This window comes from Ailuropoda melanoleuca, chromosome 5 (genome assembly GCF_002007445.2).
Source record: "Ailuropoda melanoleuca isolate Jingjing chromosome 5, ASM200744v2, whole genome shotgun sequence".
Lineage (NCBI taxonomy): Eukaryota > Metazoa > Chordata > Mammalia > Carnivora > Ursidae > Ailuropoda > Ailuropoda melanoleuca.
The window spans coordinates 55,406,804-55,427,932 of record NC_048222.1 but is presented as its reverse complement, the minus strand read 5'-3'; the positions used below and the strand labels follow the sequence as shown (position 1 = coordinate 55,427,932).

Here is a 21,129-nt window from a genome sequence, read left to right as displayed (position 1 = left end):
GGGTTTATTTCTGGGCTTTCTATACCTTTCTATTAATCTGTGTCTACTCTGTGCCAGTATCATACTATATTGATTACTACAGCTTCATAGTGTACCTTGAAATCTGGCATTGTCAAGAAATGGGTGGAAGACAAGAACAGACATTTCTCCAAAGAAAACACACAAATGGCCAAGAGACACATGAAAAAATGCTCAATATCACTCAGCATCAGAGAAATACAAATCGAAACCACAATGAGATACCACCTTATACCAGTCAGAACGGCTAACATTAACAAGTCAGGAAACAACAAATGTTGGCAAGGATGAGGAGAAAGAGGAACCCTCTTACACTGTACACTGTTGGTGGGAATGCAAGATGGTACAGCCGCTCTGGAGAACAGTATGGAGGTTCCTCAAAAAGTTGAAAATAGAGCTACCCTATGATTCAGCAATTGCACTACTAGGGATTTACCCCAAAGATACAAATGTAGTGACCCAAAGGGACACCTGCACCCCAGTGTTTACAGCAGCAATGTCCACAATAGCCAAACTATGGAAAGAGCCCAGATGTCCATCAAAAGATGAATGGATAAAGAAGATGTGGTTTGTTTGTTTGTTTATTTATTTATTTAGAATGGACTACTACTACTCAGCCATCAAAAACTGAAATCTTGCCATTTGCAACAACGTGGATAGAACTAGAGCATACTACACTAAGCGAAATGAGTCAATCAGAGAAAGACAATCATATGATCTCACTCATATGTGGAATTTAAGAAACAAAACAGAGAATCATAGGGGAAGAGAAGAAAAACAAAACCAAGATGAAATCAGAGAGGGAGACAAACCATAAGAGACCTTTAATCATAGGAAACAAACTGAGGGTTGCTGGAGGGGAGAAGGGTGGGGGATGGGGTAACTGTGTGATGGACATTAAGGAGGGCATGTGATATACTGGGTATTATATAAGACTGATGGATCACTGATCTCTACTTTTGAAACCAATAGATTATATGTTAATTAACTGAATTTAAATTTTTAAAAAACTGAAAAAAAAAAAAGAAATACTGGATTGTGATAACCTCCAGCTTTATTCCTCTTTCTCAAGACTCGTTTGGCTATACAGGGTCTTTTGTGGTTTCATTCAAATTTAAGGATTATTTGTTCTAGTTCTGAATTTGGCTATGTTTTTGTGAGAGTCATATATCAAATGGAAGTAAAAGTTGCAGATAAGTTAACTGGAAAGAGAACAAGGTTTGACAGGAAATGAGAAAGGTAAGAAGATTCAAAAATTTTGTAAATGCCTTTCTCAACTAATTTTTCCTAAGTACCTATGAAAAGAGGTTCTCTGTATTCTAGGAAATAACTTTTTTGATTTGCCCTTTTAAGCTTTTATCTATTTTTAGGCCCCAGGGGAAAAAAATTATGAAAAGGGTTACTTCAATAAATACCTCAAGAGGTATTTTTCTTGAATTTTAACTAGTGGCTTTTAAATTTTTCTATTATCAAAGCCATGTGAAAGATCAAAAAGTCAATTAGAGATGTCTACAATCTCTGATGATAGGTTTTCTAGCAGATGCTGAGCTGTATCTATATTTTGACAAACAAATACAAGAAATACTAGATTTGTATTGGTTTCTTTAGCATGAAGCATAGTGTTGGATACTCAATAGATGTTCAATAAATAAACACACATTTTTAAGTTCTCATTATCAGTGAATCAGTTAAAAGAGCCTTAACTGCTTTATCTTTGTAATATACTAGTATGATCTGGGGGAGTTTAGGGATGGGCGAATACTCTAAAAAAGAGGTTTTATGCTGTAAACATCATTAAGAACTCTAGAATACTGATATTGTGCTAATGATATCTCCTCTCAATCTTTTTTTTTTTTTGAAAGATTTTACTTTTTTATTTGAGAGAGAGCAGGCAAGTAGGGAGAGGGAAAAGCAGGCTCCCCATTGAGCTAGGAGCCCGACACGGGTCTCGATCCCAGGACCCTGGAATCATGACCTGAGCTGAAGGCAGATGCCAACCAACTGAGCCACCCAGGTACCCTCTCCTCTCAATCTTAAATGAATAATTAACAGTAAGCACTAAAGTTAACAGTAACTATAAATACTTCAATAATTTTGGTTTTTAATAAGCAAACAGCAATATAATTTACATCTAAATTCCTAGAACCCAAAAAACAAAGGTATGCTTACCTGTGAGGGTCTTTGGAACTTGGTATAATATATACACACTCCCTCTTGGTCAAAGTGCTTTCTATCCAGGATTTCTGGGACTGAAACAAAAAGTTATATAAAAGATGGTTTATAAATTAACCCACAGATAGTACAATGAAATAATTTAACGGTAAGTACATAAAAAGAAAGAGTTCTATACTATTTAACTTTTTTCCAATTCACTAAATATTTACCAAGAGTATAAAGACTTACTAAAGATAACACACTTAAAATATAACAATCATTCTATTCAAGTCCACTGTGATTAAGATTACTAAATCAATAAGCTGTGAAGATACTCTTGCTTCACATAATGAGAGGAGGAAAATCAAGTTTGAGATTTCCAATATGGGACAAAACATCGAGAGGGGCTGGTATGATCCTGGGAAGTGGATCATTTAAAAACCAATTGAAAGTGATTGTCAGATTTAACTAAAAAAATAAAACCTAGCTATATTTAATTTCTAAGTTAAATACATAAAACATAAGGGCATGGATGGTTAATGGTATAAAGACAGAAAAAGATACCAAGCAAATCCTAATCAAAACAAAAATAATGCCAGGAAAAATAGACACTAAACATCAATAGGGATAGGGTAGGTTATTACATGATTACAAGTGACTGATTTACCAGATTGTGGTAACAATCTTAAATATGTATAACCAAATAGTCTCAAAATACATAATGCAAAAAATTAATAGAATAAGACAAATCTAGGGTCACAGTGGAAGATTAATACATTTCCCTCAATTACTGTAAATCTTAAATAATTTTTAAAATTTAAAAGTTGTTTTTAAATTAATTTTTTATACCACTATTTAAGTTTCTGCGTAGATCCTTAGACTCTTAGACTCTGGATCCTCATTCTGCTACTGGTGACTGATTAAAAAGGAAGAGGCATTATGTACTGGGACAGATGAAACTCTTATAAATTATAAGAGAGTAGATTAAAAACTGTAGAATCCATCCTCTATATAATTTAGAAGCATCATCAGGACAGTCCAAAAAGGAAGAGCCTATGTTCTAAAAGGAAACCTCTGAGAAAAGAGACATTCTAGACAATATTATGATTGATGAAGTTTTTAGGTTCCTCTCAAATCCTTCAGGTACCCTAATAATAAACCTTAGTCTATTCCCTCAATGCTAATTCTGGTAAATTCTGCCGAAATTCTCTCTTCGTTTCAAAATGTCCATTTCCTTAAAAGAAGGAGGAGGGGGAGGAGGAGGAAGAAGTAGTAGTTGTTATTCATTTCCTAGGTCAATGGTTCTTTTTTTTTTTTTTTAAGATTTTATTTATTTGTCAGAGAGAGAGAGAGTGAGAGAGCACGCACAAGCAAGGGGAGGGGCAGGCAAAGAGAGAAGCAAACTCCCTGCCGAGCAAGGAGCCTGATATGGGACTCTATCCCAGAACCCTGAGATCATGACCTGAGACGAAGGCAACCGCTTAACGACTGAGCCACCTAAATGGTTGCTTAAATAGACTCACTTAGGTGGGAACAAATTACATCACGATCCCCTAGTTATAAAAATCACAGGATGACCTCTAGAACATAGTGCGCGGAATCAGCAAAATATCCTACATTCTAAAGTTCACTCAGCATAATCCCTCCACCATCTTATTCTAACTAAAATCTGGTATTCCTTTGAAAAATCTGCTTTCCCTAGCCCAAAAGGGGGGTGGGGGGACGGGGGCAGGAATCTCTCTAGTTTCACTATACCAGAAATTCATGTTTGCTTCTAGAATACACCTGGCAAACCCAAACCTGATTCAACTTAATTGCCCAACTACTCCATAACTGCTTACTTACTGTTAATGTAACTAGACAAAACAGAACAATGCTCTCTAGTTTCACTTTAAAACCCTAACCACAAACCTCAAATGCTCCTTAATGATGCCCAACAATCACACGATATATCCCTAGTCCATGATTTCACACTACTTCCTTCTCTCCTCAAACCTCCAAACCCCTTCCCCATTCTCTCTCTCCACAGATGACCTCACTTCCCATTTAACTGAGCAAATTTAAGCAACAAGAAGAAAACTTATACAAGCTTCTTTTTTTAAATGTTTTTTTATTATATTATGTTAGTCACCATACAGTACATCCCCAGTTTCTGATGTAAGGTTCAATGATTCATTAGTTGCGTATAACACCCAGTGCACCATGCAATACGAGCCCTTCTTACTACCCATCACCAGTCTATCCCATGCCCCCACCCCCCTCCCCTCTGAAGCCCTCAGTTTGCAAGCTTCTATCATATATATCCACCAATAAGTATCTATACCCACATATTCTGCCTTCTTTCCTGTGACTATATGTACTTCTTTTTAAGTCCAACCAGTCCTCTTGTGCCATCAATCTCATACACCTCACTAAAGGACATTCATTCTCCACCAATTCCTTCTTAATTTTTTCTGTTCTTTATTAACTCATTCCCATGAACATGCAACATGCTATTATTCTCATTTTAAAAAACAAAACACAACAAACCTTTGCTTGACTCCACCTTCCCCTCAAGCTAACACTCAGTGTTTCTGCCTCCACCTACAATACAGATCACTGAAAAAAGTTTTTCCCTTTTCTTCTCCTGCCACACTTTCTAAAACTCACTCCAGTCAGGCTTTCAAGCCAACCACCCTCTTTGAATTAAGTTTCAACAAGGTATGCCTAGGTGGTTCAGTCGGTTAAGCATCTGCCTTCAGCTCAGGTCATGATCTCAGGGTCCTGGGTCTGAGTCCCACATTCGGCTCCCTGCTCAGTGGCGACCCTGCTTCTCTGTCTCCCCCTGCTTGTGCGCGTGCGCTCTCTCTCTCTCTCTCTCTCTCAAATAAGTAAATAAAACCTTTAAAAAAAAGAAAAGCTTCAATGAGATCACCAATGACTTTCTCTAAATCAAAAGATCACTTTTCAGGACTCATCTTCATTGATGTATCCAGCAGCATTTAACAAAGTTGCCACTCTCACCTTTTTTAAACATCTTCATCAGTTTGGTCTTCTCATCACTGGTCACTCCTTTTATCTCCCTTGCTGATTCCTCCCCTCTTCTCCCCAGTCTTTTTTTGTTTTGCTTTCTTTAAAGATTTTATTTATTTATTTGACAGAGCACATGAGGATAGCAGGGGGAGCACAGAGGGAAAGGGAGAAGCAGGCTCCCCACTAAGCAGGGTGCCCAATGAGGAGCTCAATCACAGAACCCCACGATCATGACCTGAGCCAAAGGCAGACACTTAACCAACTGAGCCACCCAGGCACCCCTCTTCTCCCCAATCTTTGGACTTCTTTTTTCCAATTATATTCATTCAGAATTTGGACTTTTTTCCCCCAATTATATTCACTCTTTCAGTGCTCACACCCAGTTTATCACAATACATTGGATGACTCCCAAATTTAGATTTCCACGCTAGATCTCTCCCTAAACTCCATGCTCATATATACAGCTTCATTTTGACGTGCAACAGGCATCTTAAACTTAAAGATGGCCTGAACTGAACTCACCTTTCATCCACTCATTTCTTATACGGTCTTCCCCATCTCAGTAAATGCCAACTCTATTCTTCCAGTTCTGTTTTTTTTTTAAAGCAAAAATCTTAGTGACATTCTTGATTTCCTCTTTATCTACTTCATATATAGTCCCATCAGCAAAACTTGTCAGCTTGCCTTCAAAACACATCCAGAATCCAGCTGCTTCTCACACCTCCAGGGCTACTATTCTAGTCCAAGCCATCATCACCTCTTGCCTGGCTTACCAGAATCGACTCATGTCACCCTTGCCACCTTATAGTCTATTCGTCAAAAGAGATAAAGTAATATTTTTTCTTTGAATGAATATAAGAGTTTATTCGGTACGTATTTGGGTATACAACAATTTGGAACACAGATTTTTAACAATTATTAATGCACAAAATCTTTCATGTCATGCAACTCTATGCCAAGATTCCAACTTTCTTCCATGCAACAGATATGAAGATCTAAATGGGAACCTAGTTAAGTCTTAAACATAAAGTAATATTTTAAAAAATATCTGGGGTGCCTGGGTGGTGCAGTTGGTTAAGCACCCAACTCTTGGTTTTAGCTCAGGTCCTGATCTCAGGGTTGTGAGATGGAGCCCCACGTCACACTCTGCGCTAAGAATCACTTTCGGGCGCCTGGGTGCCTCGGTTGGTTAAGCGACTGCCTTCGGCTCAGGTCATGATCCTGGAGTCCTAGGATCTCCTGGAGTCCTAGGATCGAGTCCCACAATGGGCTCCCTGTTCAGCGGGGAGTCTGCTTCTCCCTCTGACCCTCCCCCCCATGTAAAAAAAAAAAATCTTAAAAAAAAAAAAAAAAAAAAGACCTCACTTTCTCCCTCTTCCTCTGCCCCTCCCCCACTCTCTCTCTAAAATAAATAAAATCTTTAAAAATATGTCCTTATGTCCCTTCTCTACTCAAGACTCTCCAATGCCTTCACATTTTACTCAAGAGTTTTTATAAAAGCCAAAGTCCTTACAATAACCTTTAACGTCCTAGTGCTCTGCATCTCTGCATTCTGCCTCATCACTTCGATTCTATCACCTCCTTCAAGTCTTTGAGCAAATATCACCTTCTTAGTGAAGCTTACACTATTTAAAAATGCAATTTCCACCACAACCCCTCACTTCCTTATGAAACTACAGAGTAATAGAACCACCATCCCCAGGATCACATTTAGAGCACTGTCCTGAGAACCAAAAGATCTGGCCATGTCAGTTAAACTGCTAGTATATTACTATCCTAGACCCTTATCCTACTCCACAACCATATACTGATGCTAAGACAGAGCACCTGTAACTGAAAAGACAAGGCATTTCATATGACTTCTGTTTATAACTTGAAAAAAATATATAATTTGGTAGTGCTGCCCTGAGATGCGACGATGTGAGGCTGAACTTCTACTAAGACCAACTAAACCTACTGCTTGAAACTCATGAAATTTTCATTATGCTATTATTAAAAAATACAGGATTCAGGAGTAGTACTGAAATTATACTGTGCTTTGTTATTTAAAGGTTGCCATCTCAAATTAGAAATGGTTTGTAAAAACAAGGCATGTTAGTGATTGTACTTACTGCTATATGCTTACTACTTGTTCACTTATTAATGTAATTCAGATACAGATAATATAGGAAAAGTATGGTCATTAAAAAGTTAAACTTACATATCACCCAGCAATTCCACTCCAAAGTATCTTCCCAAGAAAAGTGAAAACATGTTCACACAGATTGTATCTGAATGTTCATAGAAGAAATATTCGTAACAGCCAACAAAATCAAACAGGCACATAATGGTATACCACTTATAACAAAAGGGGGACAAGCTAAGGATAACACGCAACATTGCTACACCTCAAAAACATTAAGTAAAAAAAGTCAGGCACATAAGATTACATAACTGCATTTACACGAAATTTCTAGAAAAGTCAAAAACCACAGAAACAATAAATTTAGTGAATGGCTGAGGCTGAAAGTAAAAACAGTGATAAACTGCAAACAAATAAATACAAGAGAACTTTGTGAAAGGACAGAAGTGTTCTAAAACTGTATTGTGGTGGTTACAAAACTACATAAATGTACTAAAAACCATCAAGGGACGCCTGCGTGGCTCAGTTGTTTAAGTGTCAGGGCATGATCCCAGGGTTCTTGGATCCAGCCCCCCCACCTCCATGGGCTCCCTGCTCAGAGGGAACTCTGCTTCTCCCTCTCCCTCTGCTCCTCTCCCCCACCCTTCCCTGCCACCCTGCTCATGCTCTCTCTCAACTAAATAAATAAAATATTTAAAAAAAACAAAACGCCATCAAACTTGTATGCTTACCAAGGGCAAATTTTAGAATATGTGCATTACACCACAAAAAAAGCTGCTTAAAAGGCGGGGGGGGGGGGTTGTTAAAAAACATGTAAAACAGAACAAAGAGGTCAAATGTATGTTTAATTAGAGTTCCAGATGGAGAAAAGGGAAAGAATGGGCAAAGGGAATGTTTAAAGAGGTGATAAGAATTTCCCAGAATTGATGACAAACACCAATCTGCAGATTCTGAGAACCCAACATGAAGATAAAGAAAAAAACCTTAAAATACAGTTAATTTAGAATAAGTCAGAGGTAGAATATTCCAGAAGTGATCTTCTATTACAGTTACAAGTTCATAAAACGCCTTGAGGCAAATGTTTTCAAAGGCAAATTCCCTGAAGATAGTGGTTGTTTTACTGCGTTCTGTTTTGAGTAATTTCTACACCCAACATGGGGACCCAACTTACCATCCCCAGATCAAGAGTCACAATCACATGCTTTTCTGACTGAGCGGAAGCCAGGCACCCCAGATAATGGTTGTTTATCATTTGCTTTGTATAACAAATGAAGATCAAAGGAGTACAAACGAGGGGGGGGGGTCTTCCTAGGCTCAAACAGAGATAAAGACTCCACCCACCCAAAGAAGACTCCCATAATACCACAGGCTACACTTGGCATGGTCTCTTAAAAAACAGACTGAGATCAGACTGCCAACAAGGCAGCATCAACTATTCCGCATTGGTGGGAGTCCCTAGATGAACCATGCAGCGGACAGCTTAAGTGCAAGATGGTAAGATACACAATGAGTAGGTACAGGATCTGCCTTTGCCTCATAAACCTCATCTCTTTGTAACAACCTCATAGATTCCAAGGTCCCCCACAAGGGAAATGCCCAGTTTCAGGAGTCACTGCACAAAGGGAAACCTAAGACTCCCCTATTACTATAGTTTCCCAATCCACATATAATTTACCCAGATGTCACATAAAAGATGCTGCCTAAAAACACAGTTGACATTGCATCTTTTGTAAACCCTTTGCCCAAAGTACAAATAACAAGAGATAACTTTAAGTAGTAGATAAAGTGTGTTTGTCGGGCACTGTTCTAAATGTTTTATATGCATTAACTCATCCTATCCTCACAGTAATCCTACGAATTGCGTACTATTAGTATCCCCACATTATAGATGCAGAGACTAGTTAGACATAGACGTTAGGGAATTGTCCAAAGTCACACAGCTAATAGTTTGCCTTGACTCCAAAGCTTCTACTGACTTTTTAAGAGAAATTTAAGGCAAGTATTTCAAGACCACTTGATGATATGCTTTAAATAAGCCACTGAGTAGAAATACATTAATAACTTTAAAAAGGCAATTCCTATGTGATCATTCTACATATAATTTTCTGAACATGGAAAAAACAAAACAAAAGCAGAAGGGTTAACATACTTCTAAAAGGTATTGTTTTTTGTTTTTGTTTTTCAAAGTCCCAACATAAGCATTCTTCCTCACTTCTCTGCAGCCATGTAGTTAAGAGTTGAGGCTTTTGAGTCAGAGTGTCAGGTTCAAATCCCTGCTCTGCTGTTTACGTTCTTTGTGACCCCAGGCAAGTTACAAAATTCTCTGATCTTCAGATCCCTTATCTGTTCTTCCTTTCTTTACCTCTTCTCACTGGGCTGGCAGTCAGCTGCATAGCCAAGTTCCACTTTCAGCTTCAGGTCCAGCTGGCTTAAGGGAGCTCCAAGTTATGTCTCATTTTCTTTCTGGGACCAGTGGGTAGTGAAGGCATGTCCTCCTCATGGTGTCTTTCAGTTCTGTCTCTCCCTAAAAGGTACTGTTAATTACTAACTACTGCTAACTAGTATTAGCTTTTCCCCTATTCTGCTCCTTAGCTGCAGCCGCCTGAAGCAACTCTAGCTATAGTTGTTCAAACAGGGCTGGGGTATGGATGGAGGTATTAGATCAACAGATTTCAAAATGACTGCTCTACAGCAATGAACTAATAGCCCAGTTAAGTCTAAATGCTGGTTTGCAAAATTCTGGATATGTACTCATTGAAATACTCCTAAAAATGAATCACAAGTATATATACCTTTCACAGCTTATGCCTTTTTACTAAAAGTAAATAAAAATATTTTCACAGACATTTAATTTAGGAGTTAGTTATACACAGAAAAAATGAATCCCAAGTAGCATTTAACATAAAAATAATCAGAGCTCTTGTTAGGAAGATTCATCTGAAAGGGAGACAAGTAAAAGTAAACCAGAGCTACCAGTATTTGGGGGATGGGGCAATAGGCTCCCAGACTAGTAAAGGAACGGATACAAGAGATAATTTACAAATCCTTTAGTTCAGCATGATGTCTTTGAAAAAAAAACCAAACAGAATGATTACTAATATAGTCCTCGTTTCTTATCCTTTCTTCAAATTTACCTCTATCATTATTTTTCAACAACATGCACAATTTACCTGATCCCAAATGAACACCTCTCCCGTTAAAGTGATGCTTCCTTCAATTTCCTACTAGAGAAGTATGGCTATACTCTAAATAGGGGATCAGCAAATAGTGATGGTAAACGTTTTAGGTTTTTTTACCCTCTCTGTCACATATTCTTTATTTTGTTTTTTAACTCTTAAAAAAATGTAAGAATCATTCTTAACTCAAAGTCATAAAAAATAGGCCTTGGCCACATTTGGCCCACATGGCATGGTATAGAACCCATGCTCTGAATCCCACAAAAGCATGAATCTTTCATGCTCCTACTCAGTCAATTCAACCCAACAAGCATGTGCCAAGCCCTCTGATTTTTCTACATGGTTTCTTCAACACTAATGTACCTCTACCCACTTCTACCATCCCAGAAGATCCTTGTAGTAAGAGTTGCTTTTCCATGATGGGAGAAAAAAGGGTAGGGCTAAAGAATTTTAGATGTTCATTAACAAAGCTATTTTTCCTGCAGGAATTTCAATAGAAAAAGCATGTAGGGGTGCCTGGGTGGCTCAGTCAGTTAAGGGTTCTACTCTTGATTCTGGCTCAGGTCTGATCTCAGGGTCATGAGACTGAGCCCTGCATCAGGCTCTGCACTGTCCCTCCCCCTCGCCCGCAAAAGCATTTAAGTAAATTTTATATATATATATGTATATATATACATATATATATATAACCATAAAACCTAAACACCAGTGAGCAAAAAGTCTAGTACTCTGAGTACATATACCTAGCTTTTTTCCAGAAACAATGATCTTTTCCAAATACCATCGACCTAAGATACTTCAGGTATTCATTTTTTGAGTATTTTGGTAAAATAGATACTCAAAACAGGAATGCTGTTGGGATTTCAGACCTAGTACAAATCTTGCTCACAAATTAGTTTCATTTTACCATTCTTGTTCTAAACAAACAGCCAGTACTACCCCTTCACAACCTCGAATCTTCCATAGTAGTTTTTTTTTTTTAAAGATTTTATTTATTTATTTGACAGAGATAGAGACAGCCAGCGAGAGAGGGAACACAAGCAGGGGGAGGGGGAGAGGAAGAAGCAGGCTCATAGCAGAGGAGCCTGATGTGGGGCTCGAACCCATAACGCCGGGATCACGCCCTGAGCCGAAGGCAGACGCTCAACCGCTGTGCCACCCAGGCGCCCCTCCATAGTAGTTTCTAATTGGCAAATCCATCCAAAACTTTAGTGAAACGGTGTGCTAAGTCACTTAAATTGTATCACTCTTGATGCTCACAAATTTTTACCAAATTTTGTGCCTGCATTAGCATGTTTCAAGACTATCTCTTACAGCTTACTCTACCTTATTCACCAATTTTGTTTACTTCAAGGGCTTACTGCCTTTCATTTTGTTTGTGTAGCCGTCAAACGTAAATATATTCCTCCCACACACAGCATTCTTGTTGTTCATGGCCGTCATTTATTACATTAGGGACTGGCTTCACACACCTGATAGTCACATACCCCAGGTGAGAGTTATAAATCCTTTCCAATGATAGGTTTCTGCACTTTTTTTAAATTCTGAGTTTCTGCTCTGCCATCAGATACCCAGTGAAATGTGCCCTGGATTCTAAACACATATATAAATTCCTAATTTTATACTTCTCCTTCTTTTGCTCAGCTGCATTACTGAATTTTACCAATAGGTGGCACCCTATAAACATAAACCTGAAAATACCTAACCTTAAATGTTTAGGTAAAGTAAAAACTAACTACAAACAGAATGTTAGCACAAGAAAGAAACTTTTTAAAAAAGATTTCATTTATTTAGAGACAGGGAGGGAGAGAGAGAGAGAGAGAGAGAGAGAGCGCGTGCAAACGAGTGGGGGGGGCAGATGGGGAGAGAGAGAGAATCTTAAGCAGGCTCCACACCCAACACAGAGCCCAACAAAGGGCCAATCTCAAGACCCTGAAATCATGACCTGAGCTGAAATCAAGAGTCCGACGCTTAACAGAATGAGCCACCCAGGCACCCCAGCCCTAGAAAGAAACTCGAAAGATTACTTTGTGATCTTCAGTGGTTAAAGAACAGAAATTCTGGAGTCAGAGTAACCTGACTTAGAACTCTAGCTTAGTTATTTACTATCCATGCAACCTTAAGCAAGTTTCTGACCTTTTGACCTAATAACAATACCTACCTTACAATGTTGCTCTAAAGATAAAACAGAATGATCCATGCAAGGTGTTTCAGCATAATGCATGACACACTGTGAAATCTCAACAATTTTTTTAGTGTTTCAAAATTCCCTAAGTTATAAACTCTTCCTGTCTTTCAGCAATAAGGGGCACACACATTATAAATAAACCTTCTAATATTTTACTCTCTCCATAAGTTAGTACCAGCATATCCTTCCTGCCTAGATGTTAATGGCAAAATTTGGGGGGAAAAATTAAAGGCTGCTTTTAAAATTCTACTTCAAGGTAAGTGGAAATCAGTCTACTTTGACGACAAAATACTCTATGATTCTACATATTAATATTAGAAAGGAGCTACCAGCTATGTTAGTTCTAGTAGACTATGTTAGTTCTAGTAAACTCTTACAGATAACAACCATAAACTCCGGACAAAATAAAAACAAAAAAACAACTAATTAACAGTACTAAAGACCAAAAGCAGGCTGAAATTGATTGGAGTCTACATTTAAAACTGAAGAATAGCACTGAATGAGTTTCCCATTTTTTAAGGCTTTTTGACTGATGATAAGCCCCGCTCCAGACTAGCTAAAACTCCAACAGAAATCCCACAGTCTTACTGGCTTAAAAAAACAGAATACCAAGTCCAACAATAGCAGCGGAAAAGAAATGGGAAAAGTCCTTCAAAGGAAAAAGTCACATAAAGGGTATCCTAAATACTGCACATCAACTATGCTCAAATCTCTAGCAGACCTATAACGTATATGCATATGGGGCAGACTCCAAGCAGCCCAGTTAAGAATAAAATAACTGAACAGACACTTTTGCTACCCACAAAGAGATAGCATATGGAATTTGAGTACAGTCAAGTAAATCAACTATCTTAGTCTGCTCTGACTGCCATAACAAATACCATAAGTTAGGTGGCTTAAACAACCAAAATTCATTTTTCATAGTTATAGAAACTATAATCCAAGATCAATGTGTCAACAGGGTCAGTGCCTGGGTAAAAGCTCTCTCCTTGGGTTGCAGAGAGTTGTCTTCTGTGTCTTCCCATGGTGGAGAGAGCAAGCTCCTGGTGTTTCTTCTTCCAAGGGCCCCTACCCCCACGACCTCATCTAACCCTAATTACTCACTCCCAAAGACCCCATCTTCAAGTGCCATCACATTGAGGGTTAGGGCTTCAAAAAATAATTCAGGGGGAACATAAACACTGAGTTCCTAACAACTACTTTAAGAATCAAGAACACTATAACAGATCCCAGAGTCTATAAGGTAACATTCATAGTGTCTATGACATAATTTAAATTTACTAGACTTAAGAAGAAACAGGAAAGGGGTGCCTGGGTGGCTCAGATGGTTAAGCATCTGCCTTTGGCTCAGGTCATGATCCCAGAGTCCCAGGATCAAGCCCCACACTGGGCTTCCTCCTCAGTGGAGAGCCTGCTTCTCCCTCTACCCCGCACCCCGCTAGTGCTCTCTCTCAAATGAATAAATCTTTAAAAAAAAAAAAAAGGAAAATGTGACCCATACTCAAAAGGAAAAAAAAAAAAACCCAAAAAGGAGTTTGCATAGTAATAAAATGTATATACTTAAAAAATTAAATGATGGGGCACCTGGGCGGTGCAGCTGGGTAAGTGTCTAACTCTTGGTTTCAGCTCAGGTTGTGATCTCAGGGTTGTGAGACTGAGCCCCTCGTTGGGCTCCATGCTCAGTGTGGAGTCTGCTTGAGACTCTTGCTCCCTCTCCCCCCCCCGCAAATAAATAAAATCTTTTAAAAAGTTAAATGACACTACAAACCTAGAAATTTCAAGTTATGTGAAAAATTTGTAGAGAGGTCAATATGCCTGCCAACAATGGCACAGCCAGTAACAAAGAAAAACTAAGGCTAGCCCAAAGCAAAATGTTGATATAGGCTGGCACTCTGACTTCCTCTATCAGAGCCCAACTCATTTGACCTTCTGGCACTCTTACAGGCCCTTAGTTTTGTTCTTTCTCTTAATTGGCTGCCAAATACTTAACTAACTAATAATTAGGAATTGTTGATAATTATGTGAACCCTCTAAGTGGGTCTTAAAGACATTACTGAAAAGCCTCAGTGGAAATAAGAAATATTTGGTCAAATTTTATATATTAAAAAATTAAACTGAATCAAATTCATACATAACTATATCTGCAAAGAGAGTCCTACATCCAACCTTATTTTCTGTTTTCTTTTCCTGGTAACCTCATGGAGATCGCTACCTAGGTTGTTTAACAGCCCAATATTGCCATAGATTTGTGGGATAGAAAATGTTTGATAGGGGCGCCTGGGTGGCACAGCGGTTAAGCGTCTGCCTTCGGCTCAGGGTGTGATCCCGGCGTTATGGGATCGAGCCCCACATCAGGCTCTTCCTCTATGAGCCTGCTTCTTCCTTTCCCACTCCCCCTGCTTGTGTCCCCTCTCTCGCTGGCTGTCTCTATCTCTGTCGAATAAAGAAATTTAAAAAAAAAAATCTTTAAAAATATATCAAATTCATTGTTGAATGGTACAGTTTTACTCATTCAGCCTGATGGNAAAATGTTTGATAAAGAAAAGTATGAGCAGTTGCCATCATGTCATACCTTGGAGTCTAAGATATTAAGTAAATGCAGTCGACAAACAGAACAATGGCATAAATCACTTTGAAATAGAAACTTGCCTTTAAGGAAACTTGATGTATGATGGAGAAAGCAATACAAATCAGGAGAAAATATGAACTATTTACTCTATGTACATGAACTACCACACTAAATCCAAAAATGAATACTAGATGGATTAAAGTCAAAATGTGTAAAGCAAAACTTTAAAAATTCTACAAAAAATGGGGCACCTGGGTGGCTCAATCGGTTAAGCATGTGCCTTTGGTTCAGGTCATGATCTCAGGGTTCTGGGATAGAGCCCTACGTCAGGTTCCCTGCTCAGTGCGAAGTCTGCTTCTCCCTCTCCCTCTGCCCCTCCCTCCCACTCGTGCTCTCTCTCTCTCTCTCAAAAAAATACATAAACTCTTTTAAAAAATAAAATATAAAATACAATTTCTACCAAAAACAAAACAAAACAAAAAAACCAGAACAACTTTATGACCTCAGGAAAAGAAAAGGCATACGCTCTAAAGAAATCAATGATGGAACGCCTGCTGGCTCAGTTGGGGTTGTGAGTTAAGCCCCACAATGGGTGTGGAAATTACTAAAAATAACTTAAAAAAAAAACCAAGAAAATACTGATAAATTATTACACTAAATTAAAAACCAATGTACATCAACAATCTAAAAATAAGTAAATAGCCTACCATTAACCAAGTGAAAAATTAAAAAGCTACAGGCTGGAGAAGACATTTGCAGCTCATAAACCACCCCCCCTCAAAAAAAGGATTCAGGATACCTAAAGAACTTCTACAAGTAAATAAATAAGAAAAAGATAATCCAATAGAAAACTGAGCAAAGATTATAAATAGGCAATTCACCAGAGAGGAGGGAACCACTGCCAAAAACCCATAACCTGAAATACTCAGTATTAGAGGTCAGTGACATGCAAATTAAAACAATGAGGAATTATTTCATATTCATGAGTCTAGCAAAATAAAAGAACCCAATCAACGAAGTGTGGCAAAGATAGTGAAAGAACTGGGGACTCTCATATACCTTATAGGGAATATAAACCACACAACTACTTTAGTCAACACTTTGGCAATTATCTGTAAAACTGAAGATGCACCTATCCTATGATTTATAATTCTTCTAGATATATGCATCTTAGAAAAATTCTCACACTTCTACATAAGATGATACATAGAAGAATACTGCATCATTATATGTAAAAAACTGGAAGCAATCAAACTGCCCAATAACAGTAAAATGGGCAACAGTATATTCATATAATGGAATAATACAGCAGTTAGAAGAGGCTAACTAGAAAGCTGCTATGAGCATGCATGGTGAGGCTACCTGGCAGAGAAGCAGAAATGTTAACTTTGAATGGAAATAAAGACAAAGAAAAATAAATAAAAATAATATAAAAGGGGTAAACTAGACCTTATATGTATTAAGATGAAAAAATCTCCAAAACCTTTTTTTGATTTAAAAAAACAATTAAGTCCATTAAAAGTCCATATATACAAAACTTACAAATACCAAAAACTTGCAAAACCAAATACATGTGTTATATGGTCTTTCTATACAGACGTGTGTGTGTGTGTGTGTGTGTGTGTGTGTGTGTATTTGTGACAGCACTACAAAAGCATGCAAAGGAACAATGGGATGATAGTTATATCTGCAGAAATGGAAAGTGGAATGGGATTTTGATAGAGTACATGGGAGATTTCAATTTTATCGGTAATATTTTATTTCTCAACCTGCGTGGTAGGAACATGGATGCCCATTATATTATGATCACACTTTCCTCTATCTGAATTCCATAACAAAAAACAATTACTAAAGAATTCAAATTATATACATTTATTTTAAAATGTTATATACCTGCAGTCAAATAGTACAATTTACATTCTTCACTTTTATTCCTGGCTCCTTGTTACCTAATAAAATATTTTTCCCAAAGCAACAGAATCTGTTGAATTAAACGGATCCATCACATTAATCTAATTCAATGACGACTGATATGTTTTCAGATGATGCCACAAAAGCTAATCTGAAAAAGAGAAATCTAAAGAAAATATTAGGACATTCTCTATTATAAAACTGCAGCCTTCATATTATGAATAAACCATATCAAGCTATTCTCTATCCCTGAGTAGTATGATACTTTGTTGGTAACGTTCATATTAGGTTTCTGGAGTTTTTATTCAAGAGTTCTACCTGTCACAGAAATCTATTTAGTTTAATTAATAACCTTTCCAACTACTAATGATCCCCTCTGACTAGTAATTCTCTGTACTCTGTCAAAATACAATGTATATAACTGAATTGTGAATAATCTATCCTAAGGTTATTACAAAGAAATTCGGTAATAAAGGAAATTCTAAGTTTTATAGCATTTGAAGAAAAAATACGGTAAAATAAATTTTTTTTAAGGTAACACATTTAAATGACCTTAACTTTTTACTTAACATAACACCGGCCATCTTAGATCTCACAAATATACATGCCTCTGAATATTAAAGGTCCTTCTTCAAGTGCCTAATTTGATGAGTCAATACCTACTCTACCACTTACTGGCCTTATGACCTTTGGTGAGCGATTTTGCCTCTCTGTTCCTTACATAAATAATGGAGAAAAAAACAGTGCTTACTTCATAGAATTTTGAGTGTAATAATATGCAATGATATATGTAAAGCATTTAGAACAATGACCACAGCTAAATGCTAATACATGTTAGCTAATATTGTGAATATCTGTCTAAAGCCTATTACACACTTTTCTTAATCAAGAGTAACTTCTGGGTATAAGGTATTGCATATTATACCCTTGAAGACAAGGAAGACCAATGGTTCAAATACTAACGGGTGATTTATAGCCCTATCTTTCCCGTCTAAGTTAATGTTTCCTCAGTCTTATAGTTAATAGTCTGCTTCTCAGATAACTTTCCATCTATTCATTCCCAATGTACTACCAAATTGTCAGAGGAAAATAGGTAACTAAACGTACTAAATTTCACTCTGTACATTATTTTTCAAACAGTGAACTCTGGGCTCAAGGTTGCTATATTCCCAATAATGGCATGACTCAAAAGTTTTTTTCTTTCCATGAGGAGCTATGTTTCCACAAGTTGTGGTTTCCAGCTGCCTGGTAGCTAAATAGTTGAGGTGTTTAGTTATTAACATGTTTTCATGATGCAAGGAGGGACAAACAGTGTTTCATAAATTTCAATACTAGTACTGCTCCTGAGATCAAGTAGAAGAAAGATTATCATCTGTTTTTTATAGACAGAGAGGATAACAGCAGAGCTCAAAAAATAGAGGGGCACCTGGGTAGCTCAGTCCATGATCCCAGGGTCCTGGGATCGAGTCCTGCATCAGGCTTAGTAGGGAGTCTGCTTGTCTCTCGGCCTCTGCCCTCCCCTCTGCTTGTGCGCCCTCTCTCTTTCTCCCCCAAAATAAGTAAATAAAATCTTTCTTTTTTTTTTTTTTTAAAAGTGCGATTTGGCAAAGATGCTTATATGAAGAGCCAGGTCTACCAATTTCAAAAATATTGCTTACCTACATACACCAAAACTTCTTCAACAATGTTCTAAAATCTTTAAATGGTCAAGAAACGAAACACACATTCCCCCAAAAGATCCAGAGTAATTTTCTAAATCTAAGATGAACTGAACCAAAGGATCAACAAAATGACTGAAAGTACTAGCTTAACTCAAATTTGAACCAATCATTTTTTATAAAGATAAACCAGAAGAGGTCCAATTTTCCAAATCAAACATTTCATTCATATTCAAACTAATCTAATAACTGCAAAACTCCTTCTAAAAGTGACATATATCGGAGCGCCTGGGTAGCTCAGATGGTTAAGCGCCTGCCTTCGGCTCAGGTCATGATCCCAGGGTGCTGGGATCAAGCCCCACATCAGGCTCCCTGCTTGGTGGGGAGCCTGCTTCGCCCTCTCCTTCTACTGCTCCTCCTGCTTATGCTCTCCTGCTCTGTCAAATAAACAAATAAATAAATAATAAAAGTGACATATATCTAAGCTATTTTATATCAACTCATACAAGTAACTCAATTAAAATCCCCACAGATAGCCAAATAATGCTCACTCCAAACTAATCTCAACTATTCTGAATATGGGTACCTCTAGGTACCAAACTTAAAACAGGCACTTAATGGCCTGGATGGCTCAGTCATTTAAGCGTGTGACTCTTGATTTTGGCTCTGGTCATGATCTCACAGTTGTGGTATCCAGCCCCACGTAGGCCTCCGCACTCAGCAGAGAGTCTGCTTAAAATTCTCTCCCTTTCCCTCTGCTCCTGCCCCCAACTCCCACGCTCATGCTCTTGCTCTCTCATAAATAAATCTTTAAAAAAAAAAAACAAAAAACCCCAGGCACTTAAGGAGCAGTCACTTAAAAAAAAAAAAAGGCTATAAAATTTAATCATATGCTGAAAGGTTCCTCCAAAAAATAAGGGGAGGGGCACCTGGGTGCCTCAGTCAGTTAAATATCCGACTCTTGACTTCTGCTCAGGTCATGATCTCAGGATCATGAGATCAAGCCCCACATGGGCTCTGCACAGGGTGGGGAGCCTGCTTGAGAGTCTCTCCCTCTCACCCTACCCCTCCCCTACTCTCTCTAAACAAAACAAAATAAAACCAAAAAACGAAAAATAAGGGGAAAGAGAAATCTAGATTGAAATAACAGATCAATGGCAATAATCATCAATGGCTACTACTAAAACTATTATGTAAATGTCTGACCAAGAACTTTACAGCTGAAAGATCAGGCAGCTAACAACAGCAGACCCACTGGTCAATCTTAACATAGAAAGAGAAGGAAGAGAATGAAGAGAAGGAAGGAAGGAAGAAAAGAAAGAAAGAAAGAAAGAAAGAAAGAAAGAAAGAAAGAAAGAAAGAAAGAAAGAAAGAGAAAGAAAGAAAGAAAAAGAAAGAAAGAAAAGAAAAAAGAAGAAAAACAAGAAAGGAAGAAAAGAAAAAAAAAGAAAAACAACCAGAAAGCATGTGCTTCTTAATGTGATGCAATACAAGATACGTAGCACGACCTGTGAAGTACTCTTGCCAAAATATCATACTACAATCTGATCAAGTCTTCAGATTAAACACAGGAAATAGAGGAGAAACAAGTTACATCACACTATATGGATACATCCAACAAAATCCAAATTGCGGGAAATTCTACAGGGCAAATGATCTGGATTTTTCTCATTAAATAAATGGTAAATGACAAAACAAAAAAAAGGGGGGATTACTAGAGACTGAAAGACTTGTTTATCAACCAGATGCTGTACAGAATTCTCTGGATGCTGATTTAAATAAACCAAATGAAGAAAAACATGAAACAATCAGGGAAATATGCTGAATATTTAGTAACAGTAAAGAATTACTAGTTTTTTAGGTGTGCTAATAGTAATGTGGATGTGTTAAGAATCCTAGCTTTTTAGAGATATACACAATGAAGTATTTATAGATGAAACATGTCTGAGGTTTGCTTTTAAGTTATCCATTTGAGGGGCGCCTGGGTGGCAGAGCGGTTAAGCGTCTGCCTTCGGCTCAGGGCGTGATCCCGGCGTTCTGGGATCGAGCCCCACATCAGGCTCCTCTGCTGTGAGCCTGCTTCTTCCTCTCCCACTCCCCCTGCTTGTGTTCCCTCTCTCGCTGGCTGTCTCTCTCTGTCAAATAAATAAATAAAATCTTTAAAAAAAAAAAAAAAAAAGTTATCCATTTGAGGGGGAATGGAAGGAGTAACAGAAGACACAAAATACACATTTCAAACTGTCAAAACTGGTCATGGATGTATGGTGATTCATTTTCCTATTCTATTTCTTTACGTATGAAATCTCCCATATTAGAATGTT

At 37.8% G+C, this 21,129-nt stretch overlaps 1 protein-coding gene across 4 annotated transcripts in view; it reads right to left on the bottom strand.

Moving 5' to 3' along the window:
• Window positions 1-21,129, bottom strand: part of TRPM7 (transient receptor potential cation channel subfamily M member 7) — a 116,526-nt gene that overhangs the window by 91,061 nt on the left and 4,336 nt on the right. For all 4 annotated transcript variants that reach the window (XM_034660988.1, XM_011226462.3, XM_034660987.1 and 1 more), the window contains exon 2: window positions 2,188-2,267. In XM_034660988.1, coding sequence (XP_034516879.1) covers window positions 2,188-2,267 — 80 coding nt within the window. The remainder of the gene's footprint in view (window positions 1-2,187; window positions 2,268-21,129) is intronic.